Source organism: Sander lucioperca, chromosome 14 (assembly GCF_008315115.2).
Source record: "Sander lucioperca isolate FBNREF2018 chromosome 14, SLUC_FBN_1.2, whole genome shotgun sequence".
Lineage (NCBI taxonomy): Eukaryota > Metazoa > Chordata > Actinopteri > Perciformes > Percidae > Sander > Sander lucioperca.
Genome location: NC_050186.1, coordinates 12851857 through 12871332, shown reverse-complemented (window position 1 = coordinate 12871332; position 19476 = coordinate 12851857). Strand labels below are relative to the sequence as shown.

The window sequence follows — 19476 nt, the reverse complement described above, 5'->3', positions numbered from 1 at the left end:
CTTACTTCAGTAAAAGAAGTATTAGCATCTAAATATACTTAAAGTACAAAAAGTAAATCACACAAAACAAACATGTGAGCCTGTATATCAGCAGTAACATAAATAAAGTGGTAAAACAGAGTCCACTCTTTAAACTGCTTTCATATTTCTAAAAAAGATTCTCAGTAGACATTCCACTTTGCAGTTATAAGCGAGTGTTTTGTTATCTTTCCCTAAAGTCCAAGCTTTTTGCTCTTGCTTCATGGGAAATGTTACAAATGGATGTAAAGTTGAAACAGCTGAACAAGCTTGAGGCTGACTCAGTAAAGAGCTGTCTTTCCTTTTTTAGCCAACATTTTTTAATGACCTCTTATCTTTCCGGTCTATTTATGGAAAGCTGTTTTTTTTAAGTGCTCACGTCCGTTTAGACTTTGAGCCTGAACTTGAGAGTGATTTTGATCTTTGTGCCTTTTGTATGTTGTTGTGCAAAAGATAATCTAAATTATATCTCATTTCAGGCTTTTGTAATTGCTATTTAAAATGAACAATGGATCTAATGACAACGTGCAAGAGAACTATCACCTGGCTCTGCAGTTCCCCTGAGCTCGACACAGTATTTTAGCATCTTTCAGCTCATTGTTTTTGTTTTTACGCCCTGTAACTTTACTGTTTACTCTTTACTGATTTGCTTTCAATGCTTTTATCAGCTTTGTTTCCAGCAGCCGCTGTTTTTCAGAGAAAAAGCTGTAAAAAGCCACTATTCGCTAATCACGACCTGCTGAGCAGCAAACAGCAGACAGACTCCATTAGAGACTAGCTGGTGAACTTAGTGGAGCTTTTAGCAGCTAAAGAGACGGATATTTCCCTCAGGAGTTGGTGGAGGGCAAAAAAAGCTGAAAGAGAGAGAATACTGGACATTCATCAGGTGGACACAAAGACAGAGACTCCTGATGAATCATCATCGGGATGCTCCCTAACCCTAACCCTCTGCCGGATGTAGAAATAAGCAGCTGTTTGCCAACAAGTTCAACATATCAACCTAAAAGTTGATGATATGTCAGTGTTGTGTTTACAGCCTGTTTCCACTGTCCCAATGTGGCCAGAAAATATGTTAATACAGCTTTAATTAAATGTTACACACACAAAAAATAATAAATAATTTATATAGACTTTGCTCACACATTACACAACATGCTAAAATAATATAAAAAGCCGGATAATACCCAGAAACATGCTTTGCTTTTTTGTCATCGTATTTAATGATCTCAGCAGGACATGTTTGGTTTTCCCGTGATCTCAAAATAACGATTTCATGATCACGAAAAAGTATTTTGAAAGTTTGAAACTTTTTTTTTGGACAATATGTAATGTCGAGATCAGGCAATCATAAAACCATTTTCATTTTCATCACAAAACAAATATTCTCATGAAAACCAGCTTGTTTTGTCATAAATAATATTTGTTTGCTACATATTACCATACCGTGTGGAGCTAAATATTATTGATGTTTTTCAGGCTACTGAAAAGTCAGAGAGGACGGCCCTGTCTATTGAGCAGCTGACCAATGAAAATAAGACACTGAAGACACAGGTGAGCAGATACAACAGTGACTGTACTGTCACTGAAGGCCCCAAGTTGTCATTTTATTAGAAGTTGTATTTTTGGTATGCTCTTTGGACAATCTTTACACTCTCACACATCACATATGCAAGGATAACGGTGGCAAATTTAGCACACAAAATAAAAACAAATCTTTGAAACGAAATGAAGATAGAAGTAAACAAAAGCATCTTCTCATGTCTAGCCTTGACAACTGTTACAAGCAGATTTTATCAGCTGTAGCTAAAGCTGCTGTCTCCATCCACAGCAGGACATTGCTTAGCTTCCGTGTCAGTACTCCTGCCTGCTTCTCCAAACTGGGGGTGTGCTGACCGCCTTCTACTGTAGTTAACACACTGACTATGGAGAAGTAGCTCATACAACCTTCAAAAAATCCAAACTATCCCTTTAAGTGTCCACAGCCCTGTGAAAGGATTCACACGTGCGCATGCATACGTTTAGCATTTGAAGCCTGTAGGGTTTTTATTACGTATTCAGCATTTCCACACTGACCACATGTGACTGTGAAAGTCCCCGTCATCGCGTTTAATCAGCCATGCATGAAGTACTGTGGGCCATCTCATTCTCGCTCTCTTTTATTCTCTTCTCCGTGTCTTCCCTCTCAGCCTCCATCTGTAACTTGATATTGTTATCATTTCATACTCAATCCATGCTGCTCCTTGAACTGTGTTCCACCTGCAGCTGTTCACTCAGTCTGTGGCTCTCTGCTGCCCTCTTGTTCTCCTACATTCACTCTCACTCCAGCTGTTTGTGAGCTCCAGATGTTCGGTGTCATGACAGCGATGGGAAATCGAGACAGGAGATTAGAGACGTAATGCTTTCTGTTTGGTCGTATCTATTTTAGTCATCCCGTGGCATAAATCTTTTTCATGATGCAACATATTTCAGCACTGCAACATAACTTACGGGACTCAACCTGCTGTTATTGGGGATTGAAGTATTTAAGGCACTGATTTTATATATATATATATATATATATATATATATATATATATATATATACAGTGAGGAAAATAAGTATTTGAACACCCTGCTATTTTGCAAGTTCTCCCACTTAGAAATCATGGAGGGGTCTGAAATTGTCATCGTAGCTGCATGTCCACTGTGAGAGACATAATCTAAAAAAAAATAATCCAGAAATCACAATATATGATTTTTTAACTATTTATTTGTATGATACAGCTGCAAATAAGTATTTGAACACCTGTCTATCAGCTAGAATTCTGACCCTCAAAGACCTGTTAGTCTGCCTTTAAAATGTCCACCTCCACTCCATTTATTATCCTAAATTAGATGCACCTGTTTGAGGACGTTAGCTGCATAAAGACACCTGTCCACCCCATACAATCAGTAAGAATGCAACTACTAACATGGCCAAGACCAAAGAGCTGTCCAAAGACACTAGAGACAAAATTGTACACCTCCACAAGGCTGGAAAGGGCTACGGGGAAATTGCCAAGCAGCTTGGTGAAAAAAGGTCCACTGTTGGAGCAATCATTAGAAAATGGAAGAAGCTAAACATGACTGTCAATCTCCCTCGGACTGGGGCTCCATGCAAGATCTCACCTCGTGGGGTCTCAATGATCCTAAGAAAGGTGAGAAATCAGCCCAGAACTACACAGGAGGAGCTGGTCAATGACCTGAAAAGAGCTGGGACCACCGTTTCCAAGGTTACTGTTGGTAATACACTAAGACGTCATGGTTTGAAATCATGCATGGCACGGAAGGTTCCCCTGCTTAAACCAGCACATGTCAAGGCCCGTCTTAAGTTTGCCAATGACCATTTAGATGATCCAGAGGAGTCATGGGAGAAAGTCATGTGGTCAGATGAGACCAAAATAGAACTTTTTGGTCATAATTCCACTAACCGTGTTTGGAGGAAGAAGAATGATGAGTACCATCCCAAGAACACCATCCCTACTGTGAAGCATGGGGGTGGTAGCATCATGCTTTGGGGGTGTTTTTCTGCACATGGGACAGGGCGACTGCACTGTATTAAGGAGAGGATGACCGGGGCCATGTATTGCGAGATTTTGGGGAACAACCTCCTTCCCTCAGTTAGAGCATTGAAGATGGGTCGAGGCTGGGTCTTCCAACATGACAATGACCCGAAGCACACAGCCAGGATAACCAAGGAGTGGCTCTGTAAGAAGCATATCAAGGTTCTGGCGTGGCCTAGCCAGTCTCCAGACCTAAACCCAATAGAGACTCTTTGGAGGGAGTTCAAACTCCGTGTTTCTCAGCGACAGCCCAGAAACCTGACTGATCTAGAGAAGATCTGTGTGGAGGAGTGGGCCAAAATCCCTCCTGCAGTGTGTGCAAACCTGGTGGAAAACTACAGGAAACGTTTGACCTCTGTAATTGCAAACAAAGGCTACTGTACCAAATATTAACATTGATTTTCTCAGGTGTTCAAATACTTATTTGCAGCTGTATCATATAAATAAATAGTTAAAAAATCATACATTGTGATTTCTGGATTTTTTTTTTTAGATTATGTCTCTCACAGTGGACATGCACCTACGATGACAATTTCAGACCCCTCCATGATTTCTAAGTGGGAGAACTTGCAAAATAGCAGGGTGTTCAAATACTTATTTTCCTCACTGTATATAATATATATATATATATATATATGAAAGCTGCAGTAACATAAAGTTATAAGCACTTCTGTCTTATTTGTGTCTCACTAAATCAGTCGTTCACACAGGCATGTCCAACTTCTATCTGTGGACATGTTGTTACGTTGTTTGCATGCACAAAAAACGACGTAATGCGTTGTTATCAACTGGTTGCTAACAATAGCTAACCGGGCTAGAGCTAATGAAAACAATGAAAATTCGACTTTTAAATAGAACGCATTCAACTCGGGTATGACGTCATTCCCAGCTCCGGCTTCCGAGTTCCGAGGTAAATAGAACGCGGCATTAGCTCTGGGGGGTACAAAATCTGTTGAGTTACCCCTAGTGGAGTACCTGTGAACTTCATTTACTCTATTAAAATAATTATAAAAATTTCCAAAATATTTTGGAACATCTCCATAAACAATTTTATGTACCATACCCAGCTGCAACTGAGATACTCGATCCTCAACTGTGAGTTATATTATTGTGAAATAAAATACGCACCTAAAATAAATACCGCCATACCACCGTTTTTATACAGTACTAGGGTTGTCAGAATGAGCAGAAAATATGACCCTTTCTCCATGACATTGTTCTTTTCTGCTTTCTGTAAATTTAAATTCAGATCAATCATTATAGGAAATAAACAAAAGTGGCATTACTGACTAAAATGTTTACACTCACCTAAACAGGGCATAAGGTAACATACGATATTTAAAGGTTTGACTGAACCACAGACAAAATACTTACCTACATCAAAAATTTTAAAAAGTTTTTGCAGTTACAATGAAGAGAACAGGAGTTGAGTCTCTATGGAGTACTAGAAACGCACGTTGTAATTTATTCAGCAGGCACGCTCTAACATCTGCTTCCTCTGTTCGCTCAGCCATGTTGCTGTAAGTTGTGATGTAATGCTGCACGTGTGTGTGTGTGTGTGTGTGTGTGTGTGTGTGTGTGTGTGTGTGTGTGTGTGTGTGTGTGTGTGTGTGCGTGCGTGCGTGCGTGCGTGATGCCTGGCTGGACACAACGTTGCTTTAGTTAATTAACGGTTGACTTGAGATTGTCCTGTTTTCTGTCACATCTGTTGGATCCAGAGCTGAAACTTTGACAATCAATTAAATAGTTTGAGTGTATTTATTAATATCATTTTTAATTTGTGTAATTTTTAAGCCTTTTATTAGAGAGCACCAGTAGGGAGATGACAAGGAAATGAATTAGATCGATGCAACAAAATGCCAGAAAAATTGCAGTTTTCAGCTTTTCAGTTGTGGTTATTTGCTGGTTTTCTTCATCTTTTATGAAAATAAACTAAATATTTGGGGATTCTTGTGTAGAGAAGGAGATAGAGACAAAATACAAACGTGCTTTTTGTTTTGTCATGTTTATTTTCGTCCTTCCACAAACCTTTTGGTTTGAACGGTGTCTCACTTGTGGTTATTTGCTGGTTTCCTGATTTATTCTGATTTAATTTTCAGATAGATAGAATATCTTTTGGTTTTGGAGTAATGGTCAGCCAAAAGGAGCTTAAATATGTCGAAAATGATCACCATTCTCCTACCAAGAGAGAAAATAAATGACAGATTAATCGATAATAAATAAAATTGTTAGTTGCAGCCCCAGTTAGAGCCTCTGTGTGTAGCTCCAACACATCACTAAAACAGTATAAGACCCAATATGAAGGACTCAAACTAGAGACGTCGGTTGCTGTCTTAAACCTTAAGCCATGGAGACAGCCCTGTTTGTGTCTCTTTTTGAGGAAAAAATTGCCAACAATTTGCTGGTTTCAGCTTTTAAGTTGTGGTTATTTGCTAGTTATTGTAATATTATAATAAACTGAGTGATCCTGGAGTCTAGTGGGAGACGGAGACAGAACATTAACATGCTTTTTGTTTTTAGTTGCAGCCCTAGTTAGACCGTCTGTGTACAGGCACATCACTAAAACAGTATGAGAGACTACTATATGTTGGCTTGTAGTTTTTTATCAGACCTTGTAGTGTAAGGAGTCAGCTAGTGCCTGCAGGTCGACTACTTTGCTGTGATTCATGTTAAACACTGAATGAAAGGTGAATCTTTTAGAGGAGTGTGTACATATGGTGTTGCAGAGGGGGGGAAACAAGAGTGTGAGCAGCAGAATGCTGGGGAGGGGGGGGGGGGGGCTTATTCTGGTTGGGCTTACATAATGGAAGTGCTCAGCTTCTTTAACACAACTGTGTGTGTGTGTGTGTGTGTGTGAGAGAGAGACAGAGAGAGAGAGAGCGCGGCTGCTGAGGCGAGGCGCTCTCCATTTCCCTCTCGCAGCCGTGCACGGCGGGGGATGAGAGCTGATGGTTTATTGATGCTCAGCTTGTTTTAGTCTACATGTGATGCTGTAGAGAGAGGGTGACATAGCAACAACACTGCTGTTGTTTAGCAGGTGAACATAGTTTGAAATCCAGCAGTGGTGAGCTGTTGAGGTATGGATATAGCTGCTCTGCATCAGGGTTACTCCAGTAACATCTACTCACCTCACTACCAGGTAGGATTGTCTGCTTTTTGTTTTGCTTTTTAGCCCGGGATTCAAACGTGATCAGTGTAGCAGATTCAGGGGCATTTTACTGCCACTGTACGCAGGTAGAGATGGTGCTAATTTGTCTCCAACTAGCTTCTTTTTCTTTGGGATCAAATGTTTTGTTTTTTGTTTTTTCCTCAAAGAGAGCAGGGAAAAAACACTCATATACACATGTATATCATACACAACATATACAACATTTGAAAACATTTTGCATCTCTAATTAGCTCTTGTCAATGGTTATTTGTCTTGCCTTTGATGTAAGATTTCGTGATGTAAGATTTTGTGATGTAGCCTGTGCTCGTGACCAGAGAAGATAACCTGTCTACATTCTGCATTTGTGTATATTTATGCATGTTTATATGTGAGCACGCTGTGCAGACCAGATCTCACTTTGGAGGTGTGGGTTAATATTATTGAGGTGTTTAAAAAGTCAAAAACTCGCATGCAAAGGCATCCAAAACACAGTTGATGACACCCTTGACGATGTGTTAATGTGCAAACAGAAACATACTGCAGGCAGGTTTCAGTGTGAATCGTTAAAGATGAGTTTTTTTTATTTTATTTTATCTGAAGCCAGCTGCAGAAAAGGCATTGATTTAAAAGTGACTTGTTAATTAGTCATTGACTATTGCTATTTTAAGGCTGCGGGGCCCGCAGCCCTGCACGTGCCGATTTCTTGATGTATGAGATGTGTTTAGAATCACAGATATCTGACTTTAATAAGTAATAATAGTTTGCATGGGTTAAAGTTGGAGTAAGCGATGTTTTTGGGGCTTTTATTTTTAGTTCCACATGAATTGAACCCATTCTGCTCTCTGCTGACACAAATATCAAGGTGTTGTGTATTTTAAGAATGAACTGCAGTTTCACTTTTGATGACCCAGAATGTCTCTTTTGTGACTGCAGCTTTGCCTCTGATGGGAAAGATTTTAAATGGGACATGGGAATATAATGTTGAATAAATGTTTATGGTGTATGGTAGGGCTGAAGCGATTGGTTGGTTGATTAATCGATTAGGGGTCAACATAGAAATAATTAGGTCAACTTTTTATAAGTATGTATGTATGTTTTTGGAGGGCGTTTTGTTTTTGCATGTTTACAGACAGTACAGAGATGAAATTAGCGAGATTATTAGTGAGATGCAGCAACTTGAACCGGGGACATTCTGGTTCATTGCCGGAATCTTAACCCTTAAACTTTGGGATTGCCCCAGTTGGGAACTATTTTGATCTCTGATAAATTGTTTAAATAAATTTTCAAGCAAACATTTGCTGGTTCCAGCTTTTGTAACATGAAGATTCCCTGCCTCTATTTGTCTTATTTTTAAGTTTTCTTCGGCATCAAAGTAATCCAGTCATAGTTGTCTGTACATCCATAGATACACTTCCAGCAAGAACTGCTAATAGCTAATTCAGCATACTTTAATGGTGCCAGTTTGCCAAAATCTAAACAAATATAGGCTAAAAAAAGTACAAGTATTTGTAGCTAACATTACAACAGCATATTTGATGATCTCTTACTCTTGGATCAAATACAAAAGGACGCCTTTTCAGATGGGATTCAAATTACTGGAGGAACAGCCAGTTCTGAATCAGTAATTGCAGCTGTAATTATCACTGAGTGAAAATGTATCCACATGCGTGCTCATGATGGGATTAAAATCACTGACTAGTGCAAGTAATGGTAAAATCACCCCACCTCCCCTTGAGAAATAAATCCAGTCCGAATCAGGCTGAAGTGTACACTAACAACATTTGAGCTTTGAATATGTATAAGATGAGCAAAAGAGAAAAACTATTTCTCCCCTTATGTTCTTTGTTGTTGTAACTTGGTGTGTATATATTCTTTCTGACCCTCTTTCCTTTCCTGTATCTGTTCCTCTGTAGCTTGAGGCTTTAAAACAGCAGAACTCCAAATACCAGGAGGAGCTCAGTCTGTCGAAAGAGCGGAGCAGCTCAGAAAACCAGCGAATCGGAGTCCTCTGCAAGGAAATGTGAGTACTCATGATAACTAATGTGTTTTTTCCTGGCGCGTGTCGCCTCTAAAGGTGACCCCAGCCAGCCAGTTCATTAGACTGGTGTGGTTAATCTGCCCTGTGGGTCCAAACTAATGATTAAAAATCCAGCCTGCATTTTCAAGCTCTAATAAAACAAAGGACTCTGCAAATGTGGCTAGATTTAATTGCTTTTAAACAATCAAATAAACATTTTAAAAACTTGACGCTAAAATGTGTTAACGTGGCTCCGTCTGCAGCTCTCCAGAAGGAATGCTTCTATCTGTAAATATGCTTTAAATTGTTGTCTAAAGCCCATAATTAGCCAGAGGGTGCTATTATGTGATTATGGATGATGGATGATGGTAAAGCACAATAAAAAAAAAAAAAATAATAATAAGTCTTGCATGTAATTGCTTCGATATAAAACATTTCAAACCAAGAGTCCTCAAAATGTTGTTCATCCTTAAAGGACAGGGTTACTTAAAGGACAGGGTTAAGATCCTTAACTACAAATAATGTATTCTTTTTACATTACATGTTACACTTATACATTTTTATGTATGTTATAGTATAGTATATGTATGTTTCAGATGTACTTTGCCGGTAGCGATTGGTTTTCATTCATTTCCGTATGGATTGAAAATCAAGTAGCATTTTTTTTTAAATCCGCTTGAGTTGTGTATGGTAAATCCATAATTTTCTGTAAAAGCGGCATTATCATTGTGTGGAAACATTGTTTTATTGAAAGATGCTCAATTAACAGTACAATTGCAGTATGTAAGATACATAAACATTTCCACTCATGCATGGAAAAATAGATTTAAAAGAGAGAAAAAGGAAAGATACACTTGTGAACAGATACACATATCTGTAGAAGAGAAGGTTAATTATAAAGACAATAATGATTGGAGTTAGGCAAGTTTCTTGAAAACTGTAATCAAGTACTCATTCCACATTACTCATGAAACAACTAGGTACATATTACTTCACTAATTAATCAGCATCAAAAGCAGTAAATTACATTACATTACATGTGATTTAGCTGATGCTTTTATCCAAAGCGACTTACAATTGCTACATATATCAGAGGTCGCACGCCTCTGGAGCAACTAGGGGTTAAGTGTCTTGCTCAGGGACACGTTGGTTGATGTATCGCAGTGGGAATCAAACCCAGGTCTCCCACACCAAAGGCATGTGTCACATCCACTGCGTCATCACCACCCTTACACCTTTACATTACTTTTTACTTTACTTTCTTATGGGAATGAATGAAAACCAATGAATCAATTGAGTGGATGAAAAAATGCATTCAGACTTGTAAAACATAATTTTGTTGCATAACGGTTTGTTTGCTATGGTATAAAGTACTAAATGGAAACATGAAACATGAAAAACCACGGGTGTGGCCCTTTAAGACCTCTGTGGACCGATGAGAGCAAAACATGATGAAGCAAGATTTATCACCGATACTTTCATATCTTCCATTGTGTTGGCATAGCAACAAATTCATTAAAATGTTTAATTACCAGCCGAGCTTTAACTGATCGCTCATCTGAAACTGAAGTTTTTGATGCGGGGTAAACATATTCCATCTTTTAACAGCAATGTTTTTACTTTACTTTGTTGCGTTTGTGGTAAATCTCCAGCCTGATGTCAGGTCTATTTATAGATTTGTGTGTGTGTGTGTGTGTGTGTGTGTGTGTGTGTGTGTGTGTGTGTGTGTGTGTGTGTGTGTGTGTGTGTGTGTGTGTGTGTGTGTGTGTGTGTGTGTGTGTGTGTGTGTGTGTGTGTGTGTGTGTAGCATCCTGAAGGAGGGGTAGCAGATGGAGATGTCAACAAATATCTTTAGTTACAGTGAAACAAAAGCAGCTTCATCCTCCTTAAGGAGCGTCTGTTTTTCTATGAATGACGAATTAAAAACACAAATGTCTATTAATGGAGTCATGTTAAACGCCTCTGTGGCTTTATTACAGTTTCCTTCCCTCCACCGCCATCCTGTCTCATCTCAACAGTGTTCCTCCATCCTTCCTCAGTCTGATGTTATGTTATGTAATCGCTCCCTCTCTCCTCCTAGGACCGCCTGGCTCCTACATGGCGGCTGCTTTCACTATGACATCAGAGTGTGTGTGTGTGTGTGTGTGTGTGTGTGTGTGTGTGTGTGTGTGTGTGTGTGTGTGTGTGTGTGTGTGTGTGTGTGTGTGTGTGTGTGTGTGTGTGTGTGTGTGTGGAATCAATGTGGCTTTTGTGGCATCTGAGAGATGCAGCTGTGTGCACCATAGCTCAGATTTGTGTTTTATATTGTTTTTGGTGCTACTGTGGGTCAAATCTTCAATACTTTGTCTGTTGTTGTTGTTGTTGCTGCTGTGTACATCTAGGCTTTATTTTCCAGAGAAAAACTGTCCTCATTTACAAGTCCTGCTTTTTTAAACAAGAGTCCACAGCCATGCTAGCAGCTCCGTGAGGCTGTACTTTGGCACAGTGGTGCTTTGAGCTAAATGCTAACGTCAGCATGCTAATACGCTCACAATAACAATGTGCTGATGTTTAGCAGGTATTATATTCACCATTTTAGTTTAGCGTGTCAGCATGCTAACATTTGCTAATTAGCAGTATACACAGTGTACATCTGATGCTGATTGGATTATGATTAGTTTTGCAGGTATAATTAATATTTTGACCCTATGAAAAGTTGAGGGATCAAAAAAGGTTATTACAATTCATCCTGAGGTGAACATGAATATAATAACCAAATGTTATGGCAATCCATTTAATAGTTGTGTAGATAAATTATGTTTGAAGAAAAAGTCCCAGGATCAACCAAAGTCATTTGGCTTCATCCTCTGAGGAACATAAATGTCTTTACTAAATTTAATGACATTTAATCCAAACGTTGCTATTTGCTGTTTGCTCTGGACCAAAGTGGTCAAACCGATCAGAAGAAATGAATGCAGCTTTAGGATTTCTTGTTTTCATCCATGTGTTTTGGTGTGTTGCAGTTTGAATTCTCTTTGGTGAGACATAAAGCATAGAACTACAGAAATATTCAGTTATAGATGAGGCATGAAACAGTTTCCAAAGTAAAATTGGAGGCTGCTACATTTGTTTCTTTTACATCTTGAAAGAGAACAAAAGTGACAGAGACAGCAGTGATGTTTCAAAGTATATGCGATGAACCATTTTTTTTAAATAGTGCAGTTTCCGTTAACTCCTCCCTGTAGTGTTTGAGTGGAGTGGATGCTATAGAGGCATGGCCGATGTGATTATACAGCAGGCAGCTAAACATTTCACCCAGCTGGTGCTCAGATGAAGCTATTAGTCACACATAGCTTCTTCCTTTGACACAAATCCTAAGAATGACCCACATGGAGCTAATTTCAATTTCTCCAGAAAACCATTTGGTTCCAGCATCCAAAAATATCCAGATTCATAAATTCCCAGACAACACAGTCTGCGCAGCTGTCTCGGGGTCTAAATTTGATCTCGTGCTCAGATTACAGTGTCAGCTTTATGATATCCTGATGGTATTTCTTCACAACTTGTGGATGTTCTGTATCACTACTGTAGCACTACAGAGTGTATAAACCACTGTGGGCTTTACATCTGTCAAATCCTTTAAGATGTTTAAAATAGGACGATGTAGAAGTCTACATAAGCATCAGATATACACACTAACAGATGGCTTTTTGAGTCTGTGGATTATATCAGCGTACGTGTGGTCCAACTGATTCTGCCTCTTTTTAGTAATTGACTTGAATACATCTTACGTTTTTAAACCAGAGCTTTTTTTTTTTAAATAGGCTTGGTTTGCTTTAAAGCTGCTATAATCAATATTTTATATTAACAGTGTGTATGTGTGGGGCGGCCTGTAGCTCACCTGGTAGAGCGCACGCCCCATGTAGGCTCAGTCCTTGCCAGCGGCCTGGGTTCAAATCTGACCCGAGGCCCTTTGCTGCATGTCATCCCCCCCTCTCGCTCCCCCATTTCCTGTCTCTCTTCAGCTGTTCTAAATAAAGGAAAAAGCTCTAAACAGTGTGTATGTGTAATGTAAAAGGGGTCAATTGTAGTGATGAACCATGCGGCCCTTTAATTGGATAAAAAGTGAAACAAGGGCTGCAACTAACAATTATTTTCATTATGTGAAAACATATCCATCCTAGTTTTTTTGACTCCAAGGTAACATCTTCAGATGTCTTGTTTTTACCCGACAAACAGTCAAAAATATATTTGACAGATTTATGACATAAAACGGACAAAAAAAACGAAATCCTTTGTGTTAGAGTTGCTTAAAATCATTACAAAATGACTTGCATGATGCCGGTTATTTTCCTGAAGCTCAACTTATCAATTAATGGACTAATCCTTGCAGCTCTGAGTGAAACCATACATCTTTTGTAACATTTTCTCTTTTCAGTCACACATAACACAGAAAAATGCAAGTTCATCTAACATGAAACCGATAGACTTGACAGCTCAGAACCAAATCTGAAATGAGCACTTTTCATAAATAGTTTGCACCTAAAATCAAAGCAGGTGAAACATTCTTGTGTAGGTGCATGTCTGTGTGTGTGTGTGTGTGTGTGTGTGTATGTTTGTGTGCATGTTTAACAGATGTGAACACATCTGGCTGCACACCAGATTTAAGCATACAGCAGCGATGGTGACACAGATATACAGTATCACAGACTCTACAGGCTTCAGTGCAGCTCTTTAAGTGTGTCACCTCTCCTTTTCTTTCTCGTCTCTCCCAGTGAGGAGCTGAAGCTGGCCTCCCAGAAGTCTCAGCATCTCGACGAGGTACAGTACTGAGCTTTCCAAAATCTGTATTATTATATACATGATTTCCTTCATCCCGTTATAGATTTGTTAAGTCAGAAACTGATTTGATTAATAGGTTCCGGCATAGCGAGGATTTACTTCCTGCTGTGACTAAACTCTTAAAGCTCAGACGGGTTTAGCTCCTATTTAAATGCCTCTATATTTGTGTGTGTTTGCCTCTCAGCACAAAGACGGCCGCAACATGCCAGACATGAAGACCAGGTAAGAAACTAGGAAACATGTTCCTTATATGCTGTTTCTGTCATGTTCTGACTTTTCTTTTTTTAATACAATCACAGACTCTGGCTTTGATATGTTATCTGACGCTCACTTGTGTAGTTGTACACACTTTAAATACTTGAAAGTGTGAAAATTGAGGCTTTTAAAAAATATTCTTTTAAATGTGTGATTTAGTTGATAATCCTAAATCCCTATTTATGGACGGTTAAGTTAATCATTAATTAACTAATTATACACTGGCTCGTAATAGGTCACCATTCCCTATTCAGCATTTATAAACAGCACATACACAGCTAATTAATGGATTATAACCCACGATTATGTAGTTGGACATGTTTTGTATTTCTCAATAATTCCACTGATAAATCATCCTAACTGGTATACAACCAGTTATTAACAGGCTGCAACTAACGATCGTTTTCATTATTATTTGTCATTGATTAATCTTCTGATAATGTTCTCGATTATTTGATTACATGTTTGTAGATGTAGATAATAGTATTAGTAAAAATATTTAAATAATTTAAGTAAAAGTAGAACAAAAGTTTATTTGATTTGCTGCATATCCTGTTGGATATTTAATCTATAATAATGCATCATATTTTATAAACTGTATGTTTTTGTAAGTAAAATATGAATCTGAAAAGTGACTATAAAACTAAATAAATGTAGTAGAGTAATAGTAGTAGTTGAAATACCCATGTGATATACAAGCACCGAACAATAACAGGGTTGATTCCTAACAGACTTTTTGATATATGATAGTACAGTTAGATGTTTAAAACCTATTACATCTATTCATTGTGTTTGGTCTTATTTTCATCCCTTACTAAGTCTGGAAACAAAAGAAAGTTTGTGTTGTCTCACGCGTCTCCGCTCAGTAATCAGAGGATTAAAAAACATCTCAACACAACCTTCAGAGCAGCGACTTGCATTGAGAGTGAACGTTGGGTAAAGTGAGGATGATAGATGGCTGAGGCAGGTTGTGTCTGATGTAAGGAGAAGATCTGTGGAAGGCAGCCGACAATCTCTGTGGTGTCGGCCGGAGGGGAAACGAAGAGGTTATGCACAATAATTAGAGCAGAAGTAATAGATGTGGAGGGAGTCTTCTCAGGTGAACATGGAAAAGACAGGAGATGTGATTCAGTGAAACGACCTGCTTCACATCTAGTTTAATTTATCCATAAAACAGAGATGTTGTCGGCTGGGCATCAGGTGGTTGAAATGCTCAGCTGTAAAGTCCACTGAGCTTCAGCGAGGATGATTCTTGGTTGTGAATTTATATTGAATTCCTGGTTTTTCATAGTCTGGCTATCACCAGACCGAGCTCAATCTTTTAAGATTGAACATTAGTCTGGGGAGTCTGCTCTGTATTTTCTACTGCACAAGAGGCGTGATCAACGGGCATAGTTCAGATGACTGTACGCAATTGGAAAAGTCTCTTATTCACTGTAGTAAGAGTTCAATCAGGAGATACTTTATTAAGAGAGAACAATACAATTTAGCATGATTAAAAATAATTTGAGAAGCGTCTTTGGCGTTTAGACTCCATCGTGACGTGGTATATTTAGGGGGGTAGTGATGCCGGGATTAGTTGAGGACATTTCCCCCCTGGGGTCTCCACATTAGTGGTGGTGGTGGTGGGGAAGAGAGTTGCTGAATACCTGGGTGATGATGTGAATGTGGAGCAGAATTGGTGTGATGAAGACTGGAGGTGAAGGGGTGGAGGAGGGTCGCATCTGTTCGTACTGAAACGACAACTGACCGCATGCAGAGAGGAGAACAGATTTTAAAGTTTGACAGCAAGGAGATGATTGGCTAAGAGAGATCAAGTAAGATCTGGTTGGACTACTAGAGTGAACACCCACAGAGTAGAAGGTGGAGAGAGACGCGGAGAGAAATGAGAATGGATGAGTGGCTCTGTCGAAGGGTAGCTAAACATTTGGGTTTACTTCTCAGCTGGTTTTTGAATAAAGATGACCTCAGTCAACAAATCTCTCCATTGTTCCCACAGAGAAACCATTTCTAATCAGGAAACGGAACAGAAATCCACTGGAGCCTTAATCTCAGACAAAGACAAGGAACTGGAAACTCTGAGGAATGAGGTACTCACACATGACTTTTAAATCTTTTCTTTTAAACGTCATTCTGTTGTTTTCTGAGCTGTGTGAGGGATTCATCTGTTTGTCATCCGCCACCGCAGATCGCCGTGCTGCGAGGAGAAAACGCCACGGCCAAGACGCTGCAATCAGCCGTGGAGACGCTGGAGAGAGACAAAGCGCAGCTGCAGAGCCGCGTTCACAGTCTAGAGCAAAGGCTCATGGGAACGCAGGCCTCCGAGGGAGAAGACAGGGAAGCTCTATCCTCAGGTGAGGAGACGGCGAGGAGAGCGTTCACGCTGTTGTGGCGAGGAGAAGTTTCCTTTCGTCAACCTGTTTTCTGATTTCTCGTGCAGGCGATGCCGCTCTGGAGCAGCTGAGGGAAGAGAAGGAGTTCGCTGAGGGGCAGGTAAGACTGACAGGGCTCTATCAAATCACTTCACGTTTAGGGGTTCACGGTTCTTAACTGCGCTCACATGAAGGTGATCTGTGTCTCGATTCGTCTCCATCAGATCAACTTCCTGAACAGCGTGATCGTTGACCTGCAGCGGAAGAACGAGGAGCTGAAGATCAAACTGAAGAAGCTCGCTCTGGCTGAGTTTAACGGCAACGACGGAACGGATGGGTAAGAAATATAGAAAATAATAGAAATACACAGTGATTGATGCTTTTCTGTGTCTCATATTATTGTAAATTTGATACAAACCAAACGATTAATTGAGAAAGTAACTGCCATGTTGTGGCTGTAAGCGGTCCAACAAAGTGCTGCTGCCGCGAGGGACTAAACACTGAGAGATGCATAAACACACTGTGACGCGCTCAAGATGGTATTGCAATGATTTATTCCTCCACACGTAAAATACAACTAGCACTGCAGTTACCAAATGTAAAGTTACGTTGTGAGTCGAAATAAGTGCGTTAGTGCGGCGGTCAACAGAAAGTGTTCGCTCCCAGGCTCACCCCCTCTCTGTCAAAGCCCAAAAAACCTAACAGGTGAACAGGTGTAGCAAACAAATATGTTATCACTTCCGCTCAAACCGCGATGAAAACTCCCACCACCTACAATATAAGTGCACAATATAATAATTAATAAACAACATAAATGAGACCATAAACAACATACAATATGTGGCTCCTACACGCCAGCTTACTGGAAAATGAAAATAATCAAGTTGTGAGCAGCCCAATTCGATTTATTTGTTTGTCTTTAAAAAATGTTTTGCGAAAAATGCTCATTCGCTTTAATGCTGAGAGTTAGATGAGAAGATTAAACATCGATACCACTGTTATTGGAAGTCTCTTTCTTGAAATTCAGCCTCGGTGCAGAATTACAGCCACTAGAGCCAGTCCCACAATGATCTTTCCTTAGGATGTGCCATTTCTGTGTCTGTAGCTTTAAATTCTATTGAGGAGGAGAGAGAGGGGGGGGTGTGGCCTTGACCAACTGCCACTTTGCCATGATGTATCTCTCTCATGGGTGGGCCAAATTCTCTGGCCGGGCAAAGCAGAGAAAGGGGAGGCAACCTTTCCCCTTATGATGTCATAAAGGGAAGATTCCTGATTGGCCCATCTGAGCTTTCATTTGATCAAAGGCAGAGCAGGATACCCAGGGCTCGGTTTACACCTATCACCATTTCTAGCCACTGGGGGACCATAGGCAGGCTGGGGGAACTCATATTAATGTTAAAAAACCTCATAAAGTGACATTTTCATGCCATGGGAACTTTAAAAGCAGCTCACGAATATAGTTTCCTTTTTTAAGAAAGGCTCTAAAAAAATGTCCTGAAATAGCTGCTCACTGTAGTTTTTATCAAACAAACACTAGGAAAAAGTGCGTTTGTTTGTGACTCTAGTGAGTATTTGTGGCAGCAGGACACTGTGTGAGATTTAATAATCCTACAGAGAATGACCTACAGTGTGTGCGTTTATTGTGATGAAGTAACATGTCAGCCAGAGCAACAGTGTGGCTCATTGATTGTTTGTTTAACAACAATGGAGCTCTATGGCTCCGAGAAAGAAGATATATCAGGCACAATTGTCTTGTCTCTGTCACAAAGGTTTGTTGAAGGTGTGTCAAAGCGGGAAAAGAAGGCGACTCCACGTCTCTTCTGCGATATCTGCGACAGCTTTGACCTCCACGATACCGAGGACTGTCCCACTCAGGCCCAGAGCCCCGACTCTGTACCTCACACCACCTATCACGGCAACCCGGGCGACGAGAGGCCCTACTGCGACATCTGCGAGGCCTTCGGACACGCCACCGAGTCCTGCAACGATGATCAGACCTTCTAGTAGCTCCAAAAAAAAAAAACTCTTTCCCTGCGTTTTAATTCCTTCCCTTTCCTCCTAAACACAAACTCACCTTTTACTCTCCCACATCCAGCCCGACTGAACTCCCTTCAGGTTTTTCCATATTGTATTTTTATACTGTATTTATGCATATCACTGGTAGCCACTGTCCTGATCTAAATATCCTTTACTCTCTGCGGCTCTTCTCTCTAAAGATAAACTGTAATGCTGAATGCTCGTCCAAATATGCTGCTTTGGTGCAATATCGATGTTTATAACAAGAAGGAATCCGTCCTCTGCACTCGTCGTTTTTAATCGTGTTTTGCATTCGTCCGTTTCTAAAATAAGAAAAAGTGTTGTTTTTTCGGCTTTATTTGTATTTTTAGCAGAAAATGATGCAACTTCATTAAGCACAGTTCAAACTGAAGGGAAACGAAGCACCTCTCGACACATTCCTCCTGTCTGTACGGCTGCACACCGATCAGAGAGTGATACTGCCATGTCAAACGTTTATAAATGTTTTAATGTTTAGTGATATTTAGCAAGAAGACTTTATTCTAGCTTATCAGCATGTGACAGAGTATTAGGGCCACTTTCGGGAAAAGATATGGTCATAGATTTGAAGAGACAATAGTGACTGCAGCAACTGTTCGTTCAAAACAATTGCGGATGTTGATAGACCAATGGTTCGACCAATCACATGCCAGGTATTTTTTTTTAAAGTGTCTGCCCTTTCCCAAACAGTTTCCAACGACGGCTTCTCAGATGATTCTGTGTTAAAGTGTTCATATCATGCTTTTTGGCTTTTTCCCTTTCCTTTATTGTGTTATATATCTTTTTTGTGCACGTTACAGGTTTACAAAGTGAAAAAGCCCAAAGTCCACCCCAAAGGGACTTACCATCTCCAACAGAAAACACTGTTCACAAACTGCTCCAAACAGCTCTGTTGTAGTCCAGCCTTTACTTCAGAGACAAACGTGGTCACTTTGGAACACACGTTATAATGCTCACCTAGCTGCTAGCATGGCACGCCCTCATACTCTGCTTCTGACTGGCTAGTAGTCCTTACCTAGCTACTGTCAGGGCACGCCCTCATACTCTGCTTCTGACTGGCTAGTAGTCCTTACCTAGCTACTGAGCATGTGCGACTCCCAACAAAGATGTTACAGCAGTGAGAGGTCTCACTCTGTAGCTAAAACAGAGAGCTCAACACACAGGGTGAAAAGAGGAGCTGCAGCAATGTGAAGTACAACAACAATATGG

At 40.0% G+C, this 19476-nt stretch overlaps 1 protein-coding gene across 4 annotated transcripts in view; it reads left to right on the top strand.

Moving 5' to 3' along the window:
• Positions 1-18813, top strand: part of clip1b (CAP-GLY domain containing linker protein 1b) — a 36730-nt gene extending 17917 nt beyond the window's left edge. For all 4 annotated transcript variants that reach the window (XM_031301256.2, XM_031301253.2, XM_031301254.2 and 1 more), the window contains 9 exons: positions 1495-1569; positions 8661-8767; positions 13519-13564; positions 13770-13807; positions 15840-15930; positions 16029-16194; positions 16281-16333; positions 16437-16549; positions 17982-18813. In XM_031301256.2, the coding sequence (XP_031157116.1) occupies positions 1495-1569; positions 8661-8767; positions 13519-13564; positions 13770-13807; positions 15840-15930; positions 16029-16194; positions 16281-16333; positions 16437-16549; positions 17982-18216 (924 nt within the window). In that variant the 3' untranslated portion in view covers positions 18217-18813. The remainder of the gene's footprint in view (positions 1-1494; positions 1570-8660; positions 8768-13518; positions 13565-13769; positions 13808-15839; positions 15931-16028; positions 16195-16280; positions 16334-16436; positions 16550-17981) is intronic.
• The last annotated feature ends 663 nt before the right edge of the window (positions 18814-19476 follow it).